The sequence below is a fragment of the Ornithorhynchus anatinus genome, chromosome 2 (assembly GCF_004115215.2).
Source record: "Ornithorhynchus anatinus isolate Pmale09 chromosome 2, mOrnAna1.pri.v4, whole genome shotgun sequence".
In the NCBI taxonomy this organism is placed as follows: Eukaryota; Metazoa; Chordata; class Mammalia; order Monotremata; family Ornithorhynchidae; genus Ornithorhynchus; species Ornithorhynchus anatinus.
This window is the reverse complement of record NC_041729.1, coordinates 86,529,623-86,548,891: the sequence shown is the minus strand read 5'-3', so window position 1 is coordinate 86,548,891 and position 19,269 is coordinate 86,529,623. Positions and strand designations below refer to the sequence as shown.

The window sequence follows — 19,269 nt, the reverse complement described above, 5'->3', positions numbered from 1 at the left end:
GCCCAATGTCATGCAGCTAACAAGTGGTGGAGCTGGGATTAGAACCCATGACCTCTGACTCTCAAGCCTGTGCTCCTTCTGCTAAGCCATGCACTATTTGAGTATTTGGAAAGAGCCACTGAACATATTCTATATGACAGGAAAGTTAAATGAGAGCAAGGATCCACACAGTGATGGAGGGGGTGAGGCGAATGGTGATTTAGGCAGCGTGGCTCAGTGGAAAGAGCATGGGCTTGGGAGTCAGAGGTCATGGGTTTGAATTCCGCCTTTTCCACTTGTCAGCTGTGTGACTGTGGGCAAGTCACAACTTCTCTGTGCCTCAGTTACCTCATCTGGAAAATGGGGATTAAGATTGTGAGCCTCACATGGGACAACCTGATTATTCTGCATCTACCCCAGCGCTTAGAACAGTGCTCTGCACATAGTAAGTGCTTAACAAATACCAACATTATAATTATTATTATTTAAGCCCAGAAACACCCAGATTTAGATCTTTTCTTTCCTATTTACCTTTACCTTGGCTTGGGCAATTTATTATACTTCTCTAATGCATTTGTTTTGTGTGTGAATTAAAAAAACCACCCTGATAATGGCCTAATATTGATGAATTTAACTTTCCTTTTATTGTTTCCTTTGCATCAACCCTCTCCTTAGAGGAAGAGGCACTACAACAATTTTCCTTTTCTCTTCTCACGTCATTCATTCAATCATATTTATTGAGTGCTTACTTTGTGCAAAGCACTTTACTAAGTGCTTGGGAGAATACAATGCAACAACAACAGACACATTCTCTGCCCATATTGAGCTCACAGTCTAGAGGGGGAGATAGACATGAATATACATATGTGCACACATTCATAAATAAATGAATAAATAAATTACAGATATATTCATATGTGCTGTGGCGCTGGAAGGGAGGGTGATTGAAGGGAGCAAGTCAGGGTGCCTTCTATCCCTCCAAATTCCCTGCTGGAAACAGGTTTATGAAGATATCCCCTTTCCTTAACCCAACCTTCCCTCTTAAGCCCCACTGTCTGTTGCCTGCAACCTGGGTCTCAGCATGGTAGATAAGGGATAAGGAAAGCTCCCAACGCATGCATTCCCCTCTTTCGACTTTACCTGGGCCTGCAGGAGAGTCTCTTGCTCTTTCAGCATTTTCGTCTGAAGCTTCCACTCAGCTGCTTGGTTCAGTAACTGGAGTAGAAGAGCATCAGAAAGGAAGAAGAGATGTTACAAAATCTTCATTCATTCAATCGTATTTATTGAGTGCTTACTATGAGCACAGCATTTTACGAAACACCTGGGAAAGAACAATAATGCAATAGAGACAGTCCCTGTCCACAAGGAGCTTACAGTCTAGTAGGAAATAGTTGTACTAAGTAGTATTTATTAAGTATGCACGGGAAGCGATGCACTGTACATAGCACTTGGGAAGTACAAAACAAGAAAGTGACACATTCCCAGGTCACAAAGAGATATCACTTCGATGGGGGGAAGACAGACATTGAAAGTATTTACAGAGTACTCAAAACAAATAACCCAAAGCCCACTTGAATAACTGTATATAAATCATAATAATGTTAATATTTGTTCAGCGCTTACTACGTGCCAAGCACTGTTCTAAGTGCTGGGGTGGATACAGGGTAATCAGGTCATCCCACGTAGGGCTCAGAGTCTTCAACCCCATTTTACAGATGAGGTAACTGAGGCAAGTTGACAAGCGGCAGAGCCGGCATTAGAATCCATGACCTGTGACTCCCAAGCCTGGGCTCTTTCCACTGAGCCACGCTACTGTAAGAACATAAATAATAATAATAATCATTGTGGTATTTGTTAAGCATTTACTATGCACCAGGCACTCTTCTAAGCACTGGATTTATTTGGCTTGGGATGCTGAGAATTAATTGGGGAGGGCAAGTTGGAGAAGGTGGGCTTTCAGGAGAACTTTGAATATGAGGAGGGCTGTGGTCTGTCAGTTTTGGTGGGATTGGGAGTTTCAAGCCAGGGGTGGGGAGACAAAGTAAGTGAGGGGATGGAAGGGGGAAGTTAAGAGTGAGATCCAACCAAGAAGTTCAAATAAATCTAGGACTTCACCAACCTATGAATGGTCAAATGCTTTTGAGAGAACCAATCAATAAAACACTTACTCTGTGCAGAGCACTGCACTAAGCGCTTGGGAGAGTACTGTACAACTAGAGTTGCTAAATACGTTCCCTGCCCATAAGGAGCTAATAGGCTAGAGAGGGAGAGGCATTACAATAAATTATGGATGTGTTCATAATTACTGGGGGGCTGAGAGTGGGGTAAAAATAAGCACAGAAAAGTGAGGGAATGCAGCCTTTCCAGAATATTTATAATGATCTTGGGTAATGATTACTTTGTCACAATTGGAGAAAATTAAACTCCTTAATTTCAGAAATACATCATAGGAAAATTGGGTGTAATAGAGCACTAAATGCAAAGTTAGAAGACATGCTGTATTCCCACATTTATTAGTGATATAGTGTGACTTGATTAACTCAGCTTCAGCTTCCTCACATCTAAAACGGAGTTAGTACGTTTCATCTAGCAAAATGAATTGCTGAGAGGATTGTCTAGACTGAAATGCTGATAATAACTTAACATTTATGAATTAAACTTTCCCTTTATTGTAATTGATCGGACAAATGCAAGTGATTCAAACAGAACATATTTTCATTTCCTCGAATGCATTCTAATTTCCCATGAAATTAAACTGTGCTCTGTTGCAGCGTTGTTATTTCAAAGAAATCTTAGGAGCATATCATTCATGTTTAAAGAAGTTACTTCTGATGGCGAGATACTGTCATGTGCTGCATTAGATAAAAAGACTCCTACATCACAAATTGAAGGTAGGAAAAGGTGGTCCTTTGCCAGGCTGAAGTGACTGGTATTGTGGTGAACGAGTCATTGCTTTTAAATCTGTTTCACAGCACTCTGATCTTCCCAAACTTTCCACTGGAGAGCAACCTCTCTCCAGGTTGAAGCATACGAAGGCCAATTGATTGTTGCTGTATACTAGAAGACAGTTGATTGTTGCTGTAGACTAGAAGCTCCATGTGGGCAGAGATTATGCCTACTAACACTATTATAGTGTACTTTCCCAAGTGTTTAAATACAGCGCTCTGCGCACAGTAAGTGCTCAGTAAATTTCACTGTTTGATTGTCGCTCTCTCCCAACAGTTCACTGCTCTAGCAGACTGCATATCACTGGTCTTTAAAACATTTGTTCTCAATCTCTCTGCTTGATTGTTCCCCATTTCAGCCATACTTGGCTAATTGGCTATATTATCTTTTCGTCATCCATTTTATTCATGTTCCCACCCAGGAAAGCTGAGAGTGGAATGTTACCTCAATGCAAATGAACTGACTATATTCTAAGAGCATGTTGCTGTCATTTGAGGTTGAAGAAACTGGTGAAGTCGCTCACAAGTTGGATGTGTCTTTGGTGGTGGTTCACAGATTGAAGCTGTACAAAAGGCTAGAGATTCTGCCACTGGATCCCTGGATGGTTCCACAAAGGATTAGCACCATTTTGAGGTAATTGCCTGCATCAGGGTGCATCTACGATTAGAAGATGATTTAAATGAATCAGATTCCCTCTGCAGAAACCAATTGGAGGATGTGGTTTATTATTGGGTCGTAAATCAGCCCCTTCAACTGGATGGAGGGCAACCAGATAGGGGAGCCAGGGCATATCCATAATCCAATTAGACACACTTCAGATGATTAGCACCCCTGTCATGTACTGCTCTGGAACTGTAGCCTCTTCCACTCTGGAATACCACCAGCTGTGGGGTGGGTTACCAATTTAATTTGAAAGCTATGATTGAGGTTTCCTAAGCTTCCTGAGCCTTTTCTGACTCAATTCTCAGATGCCACAAGGTGTTAAGGGTGAAATGAATGTAGTAGAGCAAGTAGACTTTTTATCCATTACTGCATGGAACCAATCTTGGTGACTTTTCTTGGTCATGCCCAATGCCTCTACAACTGCTTGGCATAGAGCATAATGAAGCAATACCCGGTCCATGTTTATGTTGTGGATTGCAGTTTGATTTTCTATTTCAGCAGGCTGTTGTGATGTTGTCACATACTTCTTTGCAGGTATCTTCATTTTCCAGTGGCTTTCTAATTACTGTATTATCATTCCTTGCATTGATGGGTCTGAAACCTAATAGGTCTGAAACCTAACTCTGCTTTCATAATGTAAACTGGGTCTACTTTACACATCCCCATTTCAAAGCAAGAGACATCTCTATTTGCTTAGAACACCAAGTTCAGAGTGTTATGGTTTTCAGTCCCCACTTAGCATTCCTTCTCCAGCAATGCACTTTCATAATTTTAGCTTCACATTTTTGCTTTATATTCTAATTTTCATTTCCTTTGGGATCTTAAAAAAGTAAATAAAAACAACAAACAGCTTTATCTCAATTTGAGTGACCAGTGACTCATTTATGTATCATTTTTTTCCAGAGGAGTTTGCCACTAGGTTGACATTTAGTGAATTACTTTTCCAGAATGCCCTAATGTAAAGTTTTAGGGTTACTGACTTTATGTTGCATCATATAAACATGTCAAAATCCCTATATAGGGCCCAAGTTTCTTAAATTGCTTTCTTTGGAGGAACAACGTTTTTGAAAAAATGTCTTTGTATTTTTCTTCTATTAAACCTCTCTATGGACAATGTCCAATGGGGCAAAATTTTCCTATAATGAAAGATTATCTTGTAACTATCCCTGCGCTTGGAACAATGCTGGACAGCACTGTTAAGCACTTAAGTAAGCACTTAACAAATACCATAATCAATCAATCAATAAGCTTTAGTGCAGCTCTGAGAGATCAAACTCTATGCCACTGGGGTTGCCTTAGTGGAGATGAGAGAGATGGAGAAGAGAGATAGAGACAGAGAAAAAGAGAAAAGATGAAAAGAACATAGGATTAGAAAAGTAGCTACTGTTCAAGCCATTTGCTCCTGGGGGTGTGCCTCATTTCATTCTGCAAATGATTTATTCCATATACCAGTGGAGCTGAAATGCTGTGAAGCCATGCAGGCTGTAACATTGTGCCCCACTCCCTATTGTGCTTGTGTTCCGAAGGCCATTCCATTATTTCTAGAGTTTTTCTATGCCAGCGGCTGGCCAATAATAAGACCTGCTTATAGGTGGGGCAATGTAGCACCACTTTGCATGTTTTAGTGGATGGATTACGGGCCTGAAAGTCAGAAAGACCTGAGTTCTAATGACAGCTCTGCCATTTGTCTGCTGTGTGCCTTTGGGCATGTCAGTTAACTTCTCTGGGCCTCAGTTACTTCAAATATAAAATGGAGATTGAGTCTGTGAGCCCCATATGGGACAGGGAGTGTGTCCAACATGATTAACTTGTACCTACCCCAGTGCTTAGAGCAGTACTTGGCACATAGTGCTTAACAAGTATTATTATTACATGTGTGTCTTTCCTCTATCAGTTAACATTTTAATTCACTAGTTTAAGCAATTCAGGGTTGCAATTCTGTGAATCTGCTTTGTGAATGTCAATAAAATCCTAAGTGCCCACCATTGAGGCTGATAAACATCATTAAATTCTGTTAAGTACACCTAATTTCAAGGACACAGAAGACTTAATTTTTTTAATGGTATTTGTAAAGTGCTTACTCAGTGCCAAGCACTGTTCTAAGCACTGGGGTAGATACAAAGTAATAATAATAATAATGATGATATTTAAATGCTTACTACATGCCAAGCACTGTTCTAAGCATTGAGGTAGACACAAGGCAATCAGGTTGTCCCATGTGGGGCTCACAATCTTAATCCCCATTTTACAGATGAGGTAACTGAAGCACAGAGAAGTTAAGTGACTTGCCCAAAGTCATAGGGCAGACAAGTGGCAGAGCTGGGATTAGAACCCATGACCTCTGACTCCCAAGCCCATGCTCCTTCCACTAAGCCATGCAGTTGGATGCTGTCATGGAGCAGACAATGGCATAGTGGGTTGAGCATGGGCTTGGAAGTCAGAAGGTCATGAGTTCTAATCCCAACTGCTCCACTTGTCTGCTGTGACTTGCTTGGGTAAGTCACTTCACTTCTCTGTGCTTCAGTTACCTCATCTGTAAAATGAGGATTGAAACTGTGAACCCCTTGTGGGACAGGGACTGTTTCCAAAGCAATTTGCTTGTAACCACTGCAGTGCTTAGAACAGTGCCTGGAACATAGTAAGCACTTAAAAATACCACAATTATTATTATTATTATTTTTATTATTAGGAGAAGCAGCGTGGCTCAGTGGAAAGAGCACGGGCTTTGGAGTCAGGCTCATGAGTTCGAATCCCAGCTCTGCCACTTGTCGGCTGTGTGAACTGTGGGCAAGTCACTTAACTTCTCTGTGCCTCAGTTCCCTCATCTGTAAAATGGGGATTAAGACTGTGAGCCCCCATGTGGGACAACCTGATTCCCCTATGTCTACCCCAGCGCTTAGAACAGTGCTCGGCACATAGTAAGCGCTTAACAAATACCAACATTATTATTATTATTAACATTATTATTATTATTATCAAGTGGTGGAGCTGGGATTAGAACCTAGGTCCTTCTGACTCCCAGGCCCAGGACAAGTGCTCTCTTTCATGTTTTTGCTCACCAAGACTTGCAGTTATTAAGAAAATCAGAACTCACTGAGGCCAGGGTTCTGTATTCATTGCTAATTTCTTCTATCCAGGCTCTACCAAATAAACCTATTTTATTGAGAAGTATAACAACAATAATTGTGGTATTATTATCTATGAGTCAAGCACTGTCCTAAATACAGGGGTAGAAAGCAAGGTAAAAGGTTGGACACTGCCCCTGGTTTACATGGGACTCACAGTTCAAGTAGGAGGAAGCACAAATATTTAGCATCCATTTTATAGATGAGGAAATTGAGGCACAGAGACATTAAGTAATTTGCCCCAAGTCATACAGCAGGGCTGGAACTAGAACCCAGGGTCTCTGATTCCCAGGCCCGTGCTCTTTTCACTAGGTCATGCTGCTTCCCTGCCACCTCAAGATCTTGGCTTCATGGTATTCATGATGAATACCCAAATGTCTCAGAAAGGGACATGAGACAGGGTAGAGGCAAAGTTAGTCAAACCAGAAATCTGGGAATTGGGACCCAGTCGCCCCTGATTGTCTCAGAAGACACAGACAATATGGCTTTAGTTGACTCAGATTCTGTCTGCAGGGTAGTGATGAAGACATTCACTTATCTCCTCGTGGGGATCATGATAATTAATTAATGTTGTAAAGTCCTTTGAAGATGAAAAGTTTTGGGGAAAGTCCTAATTATTATCACAAGAAGGCTCAGAGAGACCTACAGTTATTTCTGTCCTCAAGGCTCATTCCACAGAGTCTGGTTTTGACATTGAACAGGGTACAAAGGGAACTTCTGTCAGTGCCTAGTTACCACATGCCTGGTACCTAGGCTTCTTCCATCACTGACCAAAATCTTCTGACCAAAGGGGATAATTCACATAGGATAAACTACAAAGTAGTAATAATGATAAATTGTAGTATTTAAGTGCTTACTATATATCAAGCACTCTGTTAAATGCTAGGGTTGCTAGGATATATACAAGATAGTTCAGAGACAGTCCCTGTCCCACATAGGCTCAGTGTCCAAGAATGAGGAGGAGGATGAAGAGGAGGAACAGCTATTCAATTCCCATTATAAAAGATGAGGAAACTGAGGCACAGAGACACTAAGTGACTTGCCCAAGATCACACACTAGACAAGTAGCAGAGCATTTCATAAGTCTCAAATCATTTCTATGAACTGTATGCTAATTTTCATTCCTTGATAAACGAAGTAGAAGTAAGTTCATTTTGTTTTGGAAGCAGATTCTGTTGAGTCATGCCTTCCCTAGGGTCTGCAAGATGAATAGAGAATGATGAATGGGGAATTTATGAAGTCATCCAGCCCCTGCCATCATCAAGCATTTGTCTAGAATCCCTCCCTCACTGCCATTTCCGGTCTCCTGGACCAACATTATTGAGGAATCTAACCTGCTTCCTGTAAACCGTAAGCTCCTCGTGGCCATGGATCACGTTAATCAACTCTGTTGTAGTCTTCCAAGTGCTTAGTGCAATGCTCTTGTATAAGTGCTCAATAAATACCACTGATTGATTGATCAATCTTACATCTCACAGTCAGGCTCAAAATGCAGACATTTTTTGACCTTTTTTTGGGAAAAAATTAAGGACTGCTTATCGGTACCTCATATATTGGATACTATTCATTCTAGTTTCAATAATGAAAATAGCAGGCAAACTTCCCTTAGAATATTAGCACATTGTTTTGCTACAGAGTAGCTCCTATAAGCCTAAAAAAGTGGTGGCTGGAACTGAAGGTGAGGACCAGGCTGAAAATTCAGTTTCCTCTAAAAGTGGCGCTTGACTGACATAGTTGCTTATGCAAGCTTGTTATGGGCAGGAACATGTCTCCTAATTTTTTTGTATTGTACACACCCAAGCGCTTAGTACAGTGCTCTTCACATTAGTAAGCACTCAATAAATATCACTGATTTATTTATATGCATTTTTAATAATATACTCTAATAGGGCAACCTCTATGAATTTCTTGGAAGAGGGTCTTTGCTAAATTCAGGTGCCATGGCTTGTACAGTGCTCTGTACATAGAAAGTACTTAATAAATACAATTACCACTGCTGTTGCTATACACTCTAAGAGCTTGGCAGACCTTATCCAAATAATCTTCCCACTGACTCTGGGAGATAATCTTTGAGCAGTAAGTATTTGAAGGAAACTGAGCACAGAAAGCTGCAGGGAATTTGCCCAAAACATTCAGCAAGGATAAATGAATACCAAATTACCCAGACTCTATGGCTCTTACCATCATCCAAAGTGCCCCATATTGTAAAGTATAAAAATAGGAAAAATAGGGTCTCCAGATGATCAAATTTATGGTTTCCCCTGGGATCTCCTTTGATTATTTAAGAGCACATCTTGTTTAGGGTTTTTTTTTATGGTGTACAGATAATTACGTATTATTTTATATTGAAATATAAGCATAAAAGGCAGATGGCCATAGAAATTAATAGAACTGGTAAGTACAATATTCCTTTTCTCGCTGGTGCTCTCCTCTGCCTCCTTCATCATCTCCTGGGCCTGCTTTCCAGTTTGGCCGTCCACCAACTTCTGTTGAAGTTCTCGATGTTTAAATATTTATCGAGATGCTGGAGAAGAAAAAACAAACAAATTAACACTCTGCCCTGCCAATTCCAATGTCCCAGGCATCACTCAAGTGACACAATGAAGAAAATGACCAAAAAAAAAAAGATGAAAGACAGTGTAAATCACTCCCTCTTGTGGAAAAATTAGGGAAGGAATCTCTAAGAGCAGCGCACAGCACATCCACTTCTCATTCTTCGAATCATCTTTGTTAAAGCACTCACTGTGTGCCAAACACTCAACTAACACTGCGGCAATGCAAGCTAATCAGGTTGGACACAGTTCTCGTCCAAGTGAGGCTCACCATCTTAATCCCCATTTTACAGATGAGGCCCAGAGAAGTTTAATGTTCAGACAACGAGAAGCAGCGTGGCTCAGTGGAAAGAGCACGGATTTGGGAGTCAGAGGTCATGGGTTCGAATTCTGCCTCCACTGCTTGCTCAGCTGTGTGACTGTGGCAAGTCCCTTAACTCTCTGTGCCTCAGTTCCCTCATCTGTAAAATGGGGATTAAGACTTTGAGCCTCACGTGGGACAACCTGATTACCCTGTATCTACCCAGTGCTTAGAACAGTGCTCTGCACATAGTAAGCATTAACAAATACCAACATTCGATTAGACTGTAAGCCCGTTCAATGGGCAGGGATTGTCTCTATCTGTTGCCGAATTGTACATTCCAAGCGCTTAGTACAGTGCTCTGCACATTAGTAAAGCACTCAATAAATGCTATTGAATGAACTGGTGGACCAGGGATTAGAAATAGTCCCTTTTGACTCCCAGGCCAGTGCTCTATCCATTAGGCCATGCTGCTTCTTCTCTATTATTCATCAGCATGGTGGTTTTGTTCTTGTAAAACTTTGTGTTAAGGAAAGTTTGTGTTGTAGTTACTCACAATTTCATTCTTCTGGAACAAACTATTTCTTCCAAAACCAGGACACAAAAAGCCCTGGGTTGTAAAGTGAATATTCCCTAATTCCTCAACAATATTCTCTGCCTCTACACTGTGAGCTCGTTGTAGTAGTGAATGTGTCTGTTTATTGCTGTATTATATTCTCCCTAGTGTTAAGACAGCTCTCAATAAGCTCTCAATAAATATAATGAATGATATGAACAAGGAATGTGTCTACAAACTCTGATATACTGTTCTCTCACAAGTGCTTAATATAGTGCTTTTGCTCACAGTAAGCACTCAATAAATACCATTGATTGCATTGATTGATGACAGATTTGCAGATGAACTGAACTATAAAAGGCAAAGCATCCAGTGAGGGTGTTCCAGTATGATGATGCTCTTTTTTTTTTTCCTTCAGTGCGGAGCTGCTGATGTAGACTCAGGCCTGGGACTCCATGATGGCAGGAAGGTTGGCCCATCATTCACCAGCATTATAATAATAATTAATAATAATAATAATCATGGTATTTGTTTAAGTGCTTATTGCGGGCCAGGCACTGTACTAAGCACTGGAGTAAATACAAGTAAATCAAATTGAACACAGTCCCTGTCCCACGTGGGGCTCACAGTTTCAATCCGCATTTTACAGATGAGGTAACTGAGGCACAGAGAAGTTGAAGTAACTTGCCCAAGGTCACACAGCAGACAAGTGGCAGAGTCTGGATTGGAACTCATGACCTTCTGAACTTCCACACCCGTGCTCTATGGAAAAGATTTGTTCTTACCCGAGGCTGGGACACTGGGGAGGGGAGGGCAGCAAAGGGGGGTGTCCGGATTTCTTTTTTAATGGTATTTGTTAAATAATAATGATGACATTTGTTAACACTTACTATGTGCCAAGCACTGGTTCTAAGCACTGGGGGGATACAAGGCAATCAGGTTGTCCCACATGGGGCTCATAGTCTTAATCCCCATTTTCCAGATGAGGTAAAAGAGGCACAGAGAAGTGAAGTGACTTGCCCAAAGTCACACAACTGACAAGTGGCAGAGCCGGGATTAGAACCCATGACCTCTAACTCCCAAGACCGGGTTCTATCCACTTTGCCATGCTGCTTCTCTGTGCCAAGTACTATGCTATATTATGTACTGGAGTAAATCCACGATAATCAGGTTGGACACATGGGGCTCACAGTCTAGAGGGCCATCATTAGCCACCTTAGACTGGACAGTTTATGGCTCAGTTCTGAATGTGCCAGTCTGGGAAGCCCTCTTGTAGGGAGAGACCTTGGAGATCTGGCCCAGCCCTGGATCACCTCAAGGATGAAGGCTCCCAGTGCTCAGTACAGTGCTCTGCACAGAGTAAGTGCTTGATGATTGCTTGATTGGTTGAAGAGGCCTAAGGACAGTTCTAGGATGCCGGGGTGCCTGTTTAAGGGGGCAGACCTGGGAGGGTTTCAGGGGGACTCAGATAACCAAGACTCTCAGGCCTACCCTAAAGCGAAGCCAAGTTTTCATATTGGTGCTCTAATTTTTTAACTAAGAAATTGGGACCGTTGTCGGCATTTTTCATTATCTTTAAAAGGGAAACTTGTGCCTGCAAAATGGTGACCATTTATGCAGTTTTATATTGGGTGGCCCTCACAGATGACCACTGATTTTAAAAGAGCACAGCACCCCTTTATGGACAAATGGCCTCGCTCCACCTCACCTCCTGCACCCAAGTCCAGGGGTGCAAAAGCAGCGCCCTGGCTCAAGAGGACCTAGAACGGGGATGACAACAGTTAGAGCACAGGCCTGGGAGTCAGAAGGACCTGGGTGTAATCCTGTTTCTGCCACTGTCCGCTGTTTGACTTGGGCAAGTCACTTCACTGTTCCTCAGTTGCCTCCACCAGGTAAAATGGGCATTAAGACCGTGAGCCCCTGTTGGGACAGGGACTGTGTCCAACCTGAATAGCTGATATCTACCCTAGTGCTTAGAACAGTACTTGACACATAGTAAAGTGCTTAACAAATATTATCATTATTATAGAGCCTATTCCCTGAGCCACCCACTCATCAACTTATGGGCTCTGCCCATTTCTGCAAGAAACCTTCAGAAGCACGGACTTGGGAGTCAGAGGTCATGGGTTCTAATCCTGATCCACTACTTGTCAGCTGTGTGACTTGGGCAAGCCACTTAACTTCTCTGTTCCTCAGTTACCTCTTCTGTAAAATGGGGATTAAGTCTGTGAGCCCAATGGGACAACCTGATTACCTTGTATCTACCCCAGCACTTAGAACAGTGCTTGCACATAGTAAGTGCTCAACAATACCATCATCATCATCCTTATGATGTTCTCAAGTAACGTTACTGCTTGTACCGACTGATGATGACTACCTGTTTTGTCCTACCTTTTTTCAAAACACCAAACTAGTGAATATTTCTGGAGAGGACAGATGTAAACCACTCGTTTTGACCCACAAGCTAAGTTCCCACTGGTTTTTTATTTTTGAAGTTTTTAATTGTTAATATTATTTCTGAGTGGCCTAGTAGATAGAGCATTAAAGAGGATTAAAACCTCTGCCACTGTCTGCTGTGTGACCTTGGGCAAGTCACTTAACTTCTCTGTGCCTCAGTTACCTCATTTGTAAAATGGGGATTAAAACAGAGTCCACGTGGGACATAGATTGTGTCCAACCTGATTAGCATATATCTATCCCAGTGCTTGTTACATGTCTGCATGTAGTAAGCACTTAACAAATACCATAAAAAAATAAGCATGTTGGCTGGGAGAGGATTTGGTAAAGGGATGTCAAGAATTCTTTAGGTGGCCTGCCAGTAGCTGGCCTTCCTCTGTAAATTGGAACATTTTCTTGTCTAGAGACTCATTTTAATTGCTTTGCTTAGTTTTCAGTAACAATATTTACACATCTTCTATCCACTTTGCTAATTTTGTACTGATTATTAACTGAGCGTGAATCGGACATTACATATCAGGGTTTCTTTTGTATTGCCAAGCATGACGTCACCCAGTAAGCCTTTATTGATTGATCAGGATTGTAGCTATAAGGAAGCAGCATGGCCTAGTGGACAAAGCATGTGTTTGGGAGTCAGAAGGACCTGGATTCTAATCTCTTGCTCTGCCACTGTCTGCTGTGTAACTTTGGCAAGTCACTTCACTTTCTGTGCTTCAGTTCCCTCATCTGTAAAGTAGGAATTAAGACTGTGGAGCGCCATGTGGAAAGGGACTGTTTCCAACCTGATCAGCTGTACTTACCCCAGCCCTTAGCACAGTGCCTGGTACATTGTAAGCACTTAATAAATACTATATATATTTATATATATTGTTTTGTACTCTTCCAAGTGCTTAGTACAGTGCTGGGCACACAATAAGGGAATCAATAAATACCATTGATTGATGAATTGAAAGGTTTTTTCCTTAGGTTAAACAGTCTCCTTCTTTCATTTTACCCTCTTTCGAAGTTCCCAAGGTACCCTATTTCAGGGCAATGAGGAATCCTCACCTCTTCTCGTAGTTCATACTGATCAATGATGCTTTTCAGTTTCTCTGCTAGTTCTGTGTTCTCCTGGCATAGCTTCACGTTCCTCTCACTCTGTTGCTCAATCTGAGCCTGGATATCACTTAGCGTGCCCTGGAAATGACTTGTTGATTTCTTTCCTTTTCTCATCCTCTTCTCGGGGCCCGCTGGAGAGTTTCCTCCTGGTGATGGAAAAGAAAAATATTGCAGTAGCTTTGGCAATGATCTTCCCCCACCCTTTACAGAGTCTTGGATTATTTTCATTTGAAAGTATTGGTAAGTTTCTTCTTTTTCCTAGGTTTCAAAAAATGAGGGTGCAGCTCCCTTATGCTCAAAAGAAGAGTTTCAGTGTGGGCAAACTGCTTCTGAAAGCAGGTGCTGTGAATGGGTGTATTTGGTAATTACTACTGAAAAGACACATAGGCTCCAGCTGAGTGCATGAACTGCTGCTGTTTCTGTTCCAGCCTCCACTTCCCACAGTTCCGATTGCTCTGAGTTTGGCTGAAAGAAAAGGTCATCTCCTGGCCAGGGCAAAAGAGTTGGTTGAGGATATCTTCTCCAGCTGTTTTGCTGTAAGAGGGAAGACAAGCTGCATTAATTAATAGCCTCAATCTCGTGTTTCAGAGTTCAGAAATAAGCTCAGGTAACAATATTAATGACATTCACTGCAGTCCCTATGCCTGCAGGTGCGTCTTTATTCCCATTTTACAGATGGGGATGTTGAAGCCCAGAGATTGAGTGACATGCTCAATCAAGGTCAAGGTGATATCAAAATATCCTGCTATCAAGGCTAAATTCCATTAGAAAATGAGTGACAAAGGGAACTCATAAAGCTGCAGAGAGTCACTGGAATGCATGACAGTATAAAAGAAAAATCTTCACCAAACACATTAGACCTTCAGCTGTTATTTTTGAAAAACAGGCACTATACACAGATCAGACAGCCCAAGTGAGATGTTCTTCATAAATTTTTGATCCGGGGTGCAAAGCTAAGGTTCAAATCCTCCCATAATTCTAAATGAAACATCTAATCTTCCCCTCCCATTTTGTTAATATGGTAGAATTTTAAATTAGCTTTTATAATGTTCATTGCTGAACTCCACTTTCCCCCAAATCAAAACTCTGCATTCATTCCTATCCACTGAGGAATACATCAGAATTTCTCACATATCTTTTTTGATGCTAGTTGCTGTGAGATTTCCAAACTCATTCATTTTGAAGAAATGGATTGAATGTTGTATTATGAATCTAGAAATGCTTGCACAGCTGGCAAGTCATATTCATTCAACCCACATATTCAATCTGTCGCCAAATCCCGTCTGTCCCACCTTCCCAACATTGCTAAAATCCACCCTTTCCTCTCCAAACTACTACCATATTAATACAATCACTCATCCTATCCTGCCTGGATTACTGCATCAGCCTCCTGCTGACCTCTAAACCTTCTGCCTCTCCCCATTCCAGTCCACACTTTGCTGCCTGGATCATCTTTCTACAGAAACATTGAGGACATGTCACACCCCCTCTTCAAAACCTCCAGTGGTTGCCTATTCACCTCCATATCAACAAAAACTTCCCACCACTGGGCTTTTAAAGCTCTCCATCACCTTGTATCTCCCTACCTCACCTCGCTTCTCTCCTTCTACAACCCAACCTGTACACTTTCGTTCAGTCACTGTACTTCGTCCCACAAACCCTAACCCTGAGACTGTAGTTTTCTAAAATGGGCCTGCTAAGGAGACTGGTGGCCATCAGTCAAAATTCCTTAGTAAATGTTGAGGTGAGAGGCAGTTGGCTGCTGCTGACAGGGGTTGGTGGCTCTTTAAAACCTCTCCGATCTGTTCCCAGTCTGGTGTTTTCTCTTTGTGGATGACTGTTTACCGTATCCCTCTAGTATACTCATCACTGCTCCCACTAACAGATATGAGGGAAAAACAAATCAACAAACAAAAAGGCCCCTTGGTTTCTTTCAGATTCAAAATATGGGTCTGAGATTATTAGGGAAAACACTTCCAGAAAAATAATTTATTTTGGAAGTATTTGTTAAGTTGCTATGTGCCAGGTAGCAGAGGTAGATAGAACATTATCAATTCAGACCCAATCAATCAATCCTATTTATTGAGCACTTACTAGGTGCAGAGCCCTGTACTAAGTGCTTGGGAGAGTACAATACAACAGAATTAGTGCACTTTCCCTGCCCATAATAAGCTTACAGTCCAGAGGATAATTGTGGTATTTTTTAAGTGCTTACTATGTGCCAAGCACTGTACTAAGCATTGAGGTGGAAGAGAGCAAATCAGTTTGGACACAGGCCCTGTTCCACACGGGCTCACAGGCTCAATCCCCATTTTCCAGATGAGGTAAATGAGGCCCAGAGAAGTGAAGTGACTTGCCCAAGGTCACAAAGCAGACAAAGCAGACCTTCAGACTCCCAGGACCATGCTCTATCCACTACTCCACACTGCTTCTCTAAGCTAAGTGACTTGTCCAAGGACATACAGCAGACAAGTGGCAGAGCAGGGATTAGAACCTAGGTCTTCTGACTCCGAGGCCTGTCATTCATTCATTCATTCAATAGTATTTATTGAGCGCTTACTATGTGCAGAGCACTGTACTAAGCGCTTGGGATGAACAAGTCGGCAACAGATAGAGACAGTCCCTGCCGTTTGACGGGCTTACAGTCTAATCGGGGGAGATGGACAGACAAGAACAATGGCAATAAATACAGTCAAGGGGAAGAACATCTCGTAAAAACAATGGCAACTAAATAGAATCAAGGCGATGTACAATTCATTAACAAATAAATAGGGTAATGAAAATATATACAGTTGAGCGGACGAGTACAGTGCTGTGGGATGGGAAGGGAGAGGTGGAGGAGCAGAGGGAAAAGGGGAAAAAGAGGGTTTAGCTGCGGAGAGGTAAAGGGGGGGTGGCAGAGGGAGTAGAGGGAGAAGAGGAGCTCAGTCCTCTTTCCATGAGGCCACACTGCTTCTCTTGAATATATTGCTAGGTTCTTTCTTCTTCAGCTTCCACTGGCAATAAATTCTCACTAGTCCCACACTGCTTCTCAGTGGGCCACACTGCTTCTCAGTGCCTGTTCAACACCTGGACACCATCTAAGGGGAGGGAGAATAAACATTTAATCCCCATTTTACATGATGAGGAAAACTGAGCAAAGAGAAATGAATTGGATTTACCCAAGGTCCACATAGCAGAATTGGTAATCTCAGTAAATCCCGGTAATCTAATTGAACTGTAGAGTCTCCTGACTCCCAGGCCTGTGCTCTTTCCATTAAACCAACTTCTACTTGATGTTATTAAGACTAGAGAAGCAGCATGGCTTAGTGAAAAGAGCATGGGTTTGGGAGTCAGAGGTCATGGGTTCTAATTCCGGCATCCCCATTTATCAGCTGTGGTGACTTTGGGTAAATCCTTACCTTCTCTTGTAAAATGGGGATTAAGACTGTGAGCCCCACATGGGACAACCTGATTACTTTTTATCTCCCCCAGCGCTTAGAAACAGTGCCTTGGCACATAGTATGTGCTTAACAAATGCCATCATTATTACTATTTTTATACAAGCAAACATGGCATAGGAAAGTAAAAATAGAATTTTAAAAGGATACATTTGGTATCATTTGTTTCCTTCACTTCTCATCTCTTCTGCACCTCTCTTTTTTTGAACATTCTCATTAGCTTAAACATGTAAAATGCCATTATTGCATCCAAAAAATATTATTGAGCACTTTGTTTTAGTTGCTTAACAGCATAACATAAAAAGGAAGGGTCAGGGGCTTACCAGCTCAAGGGATTATTACTTACAATATGCAGAAGCTCCATCTTCACAAATCTAGTCAGTAAACTACTTATAGGTAGGGATTGTATCTACATACTCAATTGCATTTTACTCTCCTAAGCACTTAGTATAGTGCTCTGCACACAGTAAACTCTGGAGGTCCAGAAGGCAGTGGCCATGAGCCAGGAATGGACAGTTGCAGCGTGGCCTTTTCCTCACCACTGTTCCCCTGTCCTCCCCAGTGAGGCAGCATTGGCCTCCCAAGAATGGTGAGTCCTGACCTCCCCGGCTCAGAGCAGGACATGACCCTCCCTAGTCCGTGGTCGGCTGGTGACAGGTTTCAGCTGGGCTGTTCTAGCCCAGGGCAGGGGCAGAGCTTCCCAGAACTGCCTGGTGGAAATCCATGATCTGCTTCTGTCCTCCTTCTGGCTCCTGCCTGCAGCCCTTGATGCCCCCACCGCTAGATTGGTGGCTGTGACCTCCACCTACTCTCCCTGTTCCAAAGAGTGGCCGACTCCCAGAACCCTCCTGGGTGGGTGATGTCTTAGGATCTCCATATTCCAGGAAAATTGAGTGATCTCATTTCATATTTACAAATTTGATGAAAGATTGTTATATCTAGACTGTGAAACCCCATGCGGGACGGGGAGCATGTTCAACTGTAACTTTGGATGTATCTCAGCACTTAGAGAGTGCATAGGAAGCCCTTAACAAGTATCATAATTATATATATATTACTATTATATTCTCACAAACTTGAAACTGAGGCACAAATGGGTTGAAGGACTTTCTTGAGATCATGCTACAGGTTAGTGGCAGAAGCAGGACTTAGAACTCAGGCCTCTTTGATTACCCCCAAGTCCATTTCTTTCCATTAAGCCACCACTGCTTTTTGGCACAGTGGCCTCCTTAATGCGACCGTTAGGGGGCTTATGAGGCTGACTGCCTGCCCCATCTTAGTATCAGAGGCTGAGAGTGAATTAGAGAGATTCTCTTCCTCACTGCCTCTAGATAGGACTGCCCTGGCCACCCCTTCTGAAAGACAGCCTCCTTCCCTTGTTCCCCACCAAATCTCCAGAGAACAAGACTCTTTGCATGCTCAGTGTCCAGCTCATGTGGCTGGAAGTTCATTCGAACATCTAATCTCAGTTCTTTCTTGTTACCACCTTTTCTCAGTGGAAACAGGGACTGTTGGTTATCATGACTTCAAAGTCATCTTATTTGGCATTTTGTTCTGGCCCTTTACTACTAAGACCCCTTGAGGACTAGGTGTCTGAGGAGGCTGCCAAACTGCTCTCATCACAGAGTGAAATGGTCAATGACTCACCTTGAGAGTTTTGTTGTGTCTCTGAAGCTCCCGGCAGAGACTCTCCAGTTTGCTGCGGGCAAGGATTGCTCTGCTGTGCTCGCTCTGCAACTGGTCTTTCTCTTTTGTGACCTGTTGCTGTCTTTTCTGGAGGTGCTTGAGCTTCTTCTGCTCAGCTCGATGTTCCTCCAGCTACGGGTGCAAGGGAAAAGATTAGTTTCTTTATGATATTTTGTTAAGAGTTTACTATGTGCCAGGGACTGTAATCAACACTGGGATAGATACAAGTCAATCAGCTTGGACATGGTCCCTGTCCCATATGAGCTCATAGTCTAGGGGAGAAGAGAACAGGTATTGAATCCAAAGTTTACAGAGCGAGGAACAGAGGCATGGAGAAGTTAAGTGACTCACCCAAGGTTCCACAGCAGACAAGTAGCAGAGCTGGGATAGAATTCAGTTCCCTTGGCTACCAGGCCCATTCTCCAGTATCCAGCCAAAAAGGGCCTAGGTATCTAGCGAGGCCTGG

At 42.4% G+C, this 19,269-nt stretch overlaps 1 protein-coding gene across 1 annotated transcript in view; it reads right to left on the bottom strand.

Annotated features, from left to right (window-relative positions):
* The window catches only part of TXLNB (taxilin beta), a 53,255-nt gene that overhangs the window by 11,813 nt on the left and 22,173 nt on the right, over window positions 1-19,269 (bottom strand). The window contains 7 exon segments of the mRNA XM_001508827.4: window positions 1,120-1,194; window positions 9,116-9,225; window positions 9,228-9,237; window positions 13,627-13,770; window positions 13,772-13,801; window positions 13,803-13,823; window positions 18,765-18,935. Coding sequence (XP_001508877.3) covers window positions 1,120-1,194; window positions 9,116-9,225; window positions 9,228-9,237; window positions 13,627-13,770; window positions 13,772-13,801; window positions 13,803-13,823; window positions 18,765-18,935 — 561 coding nt within the window.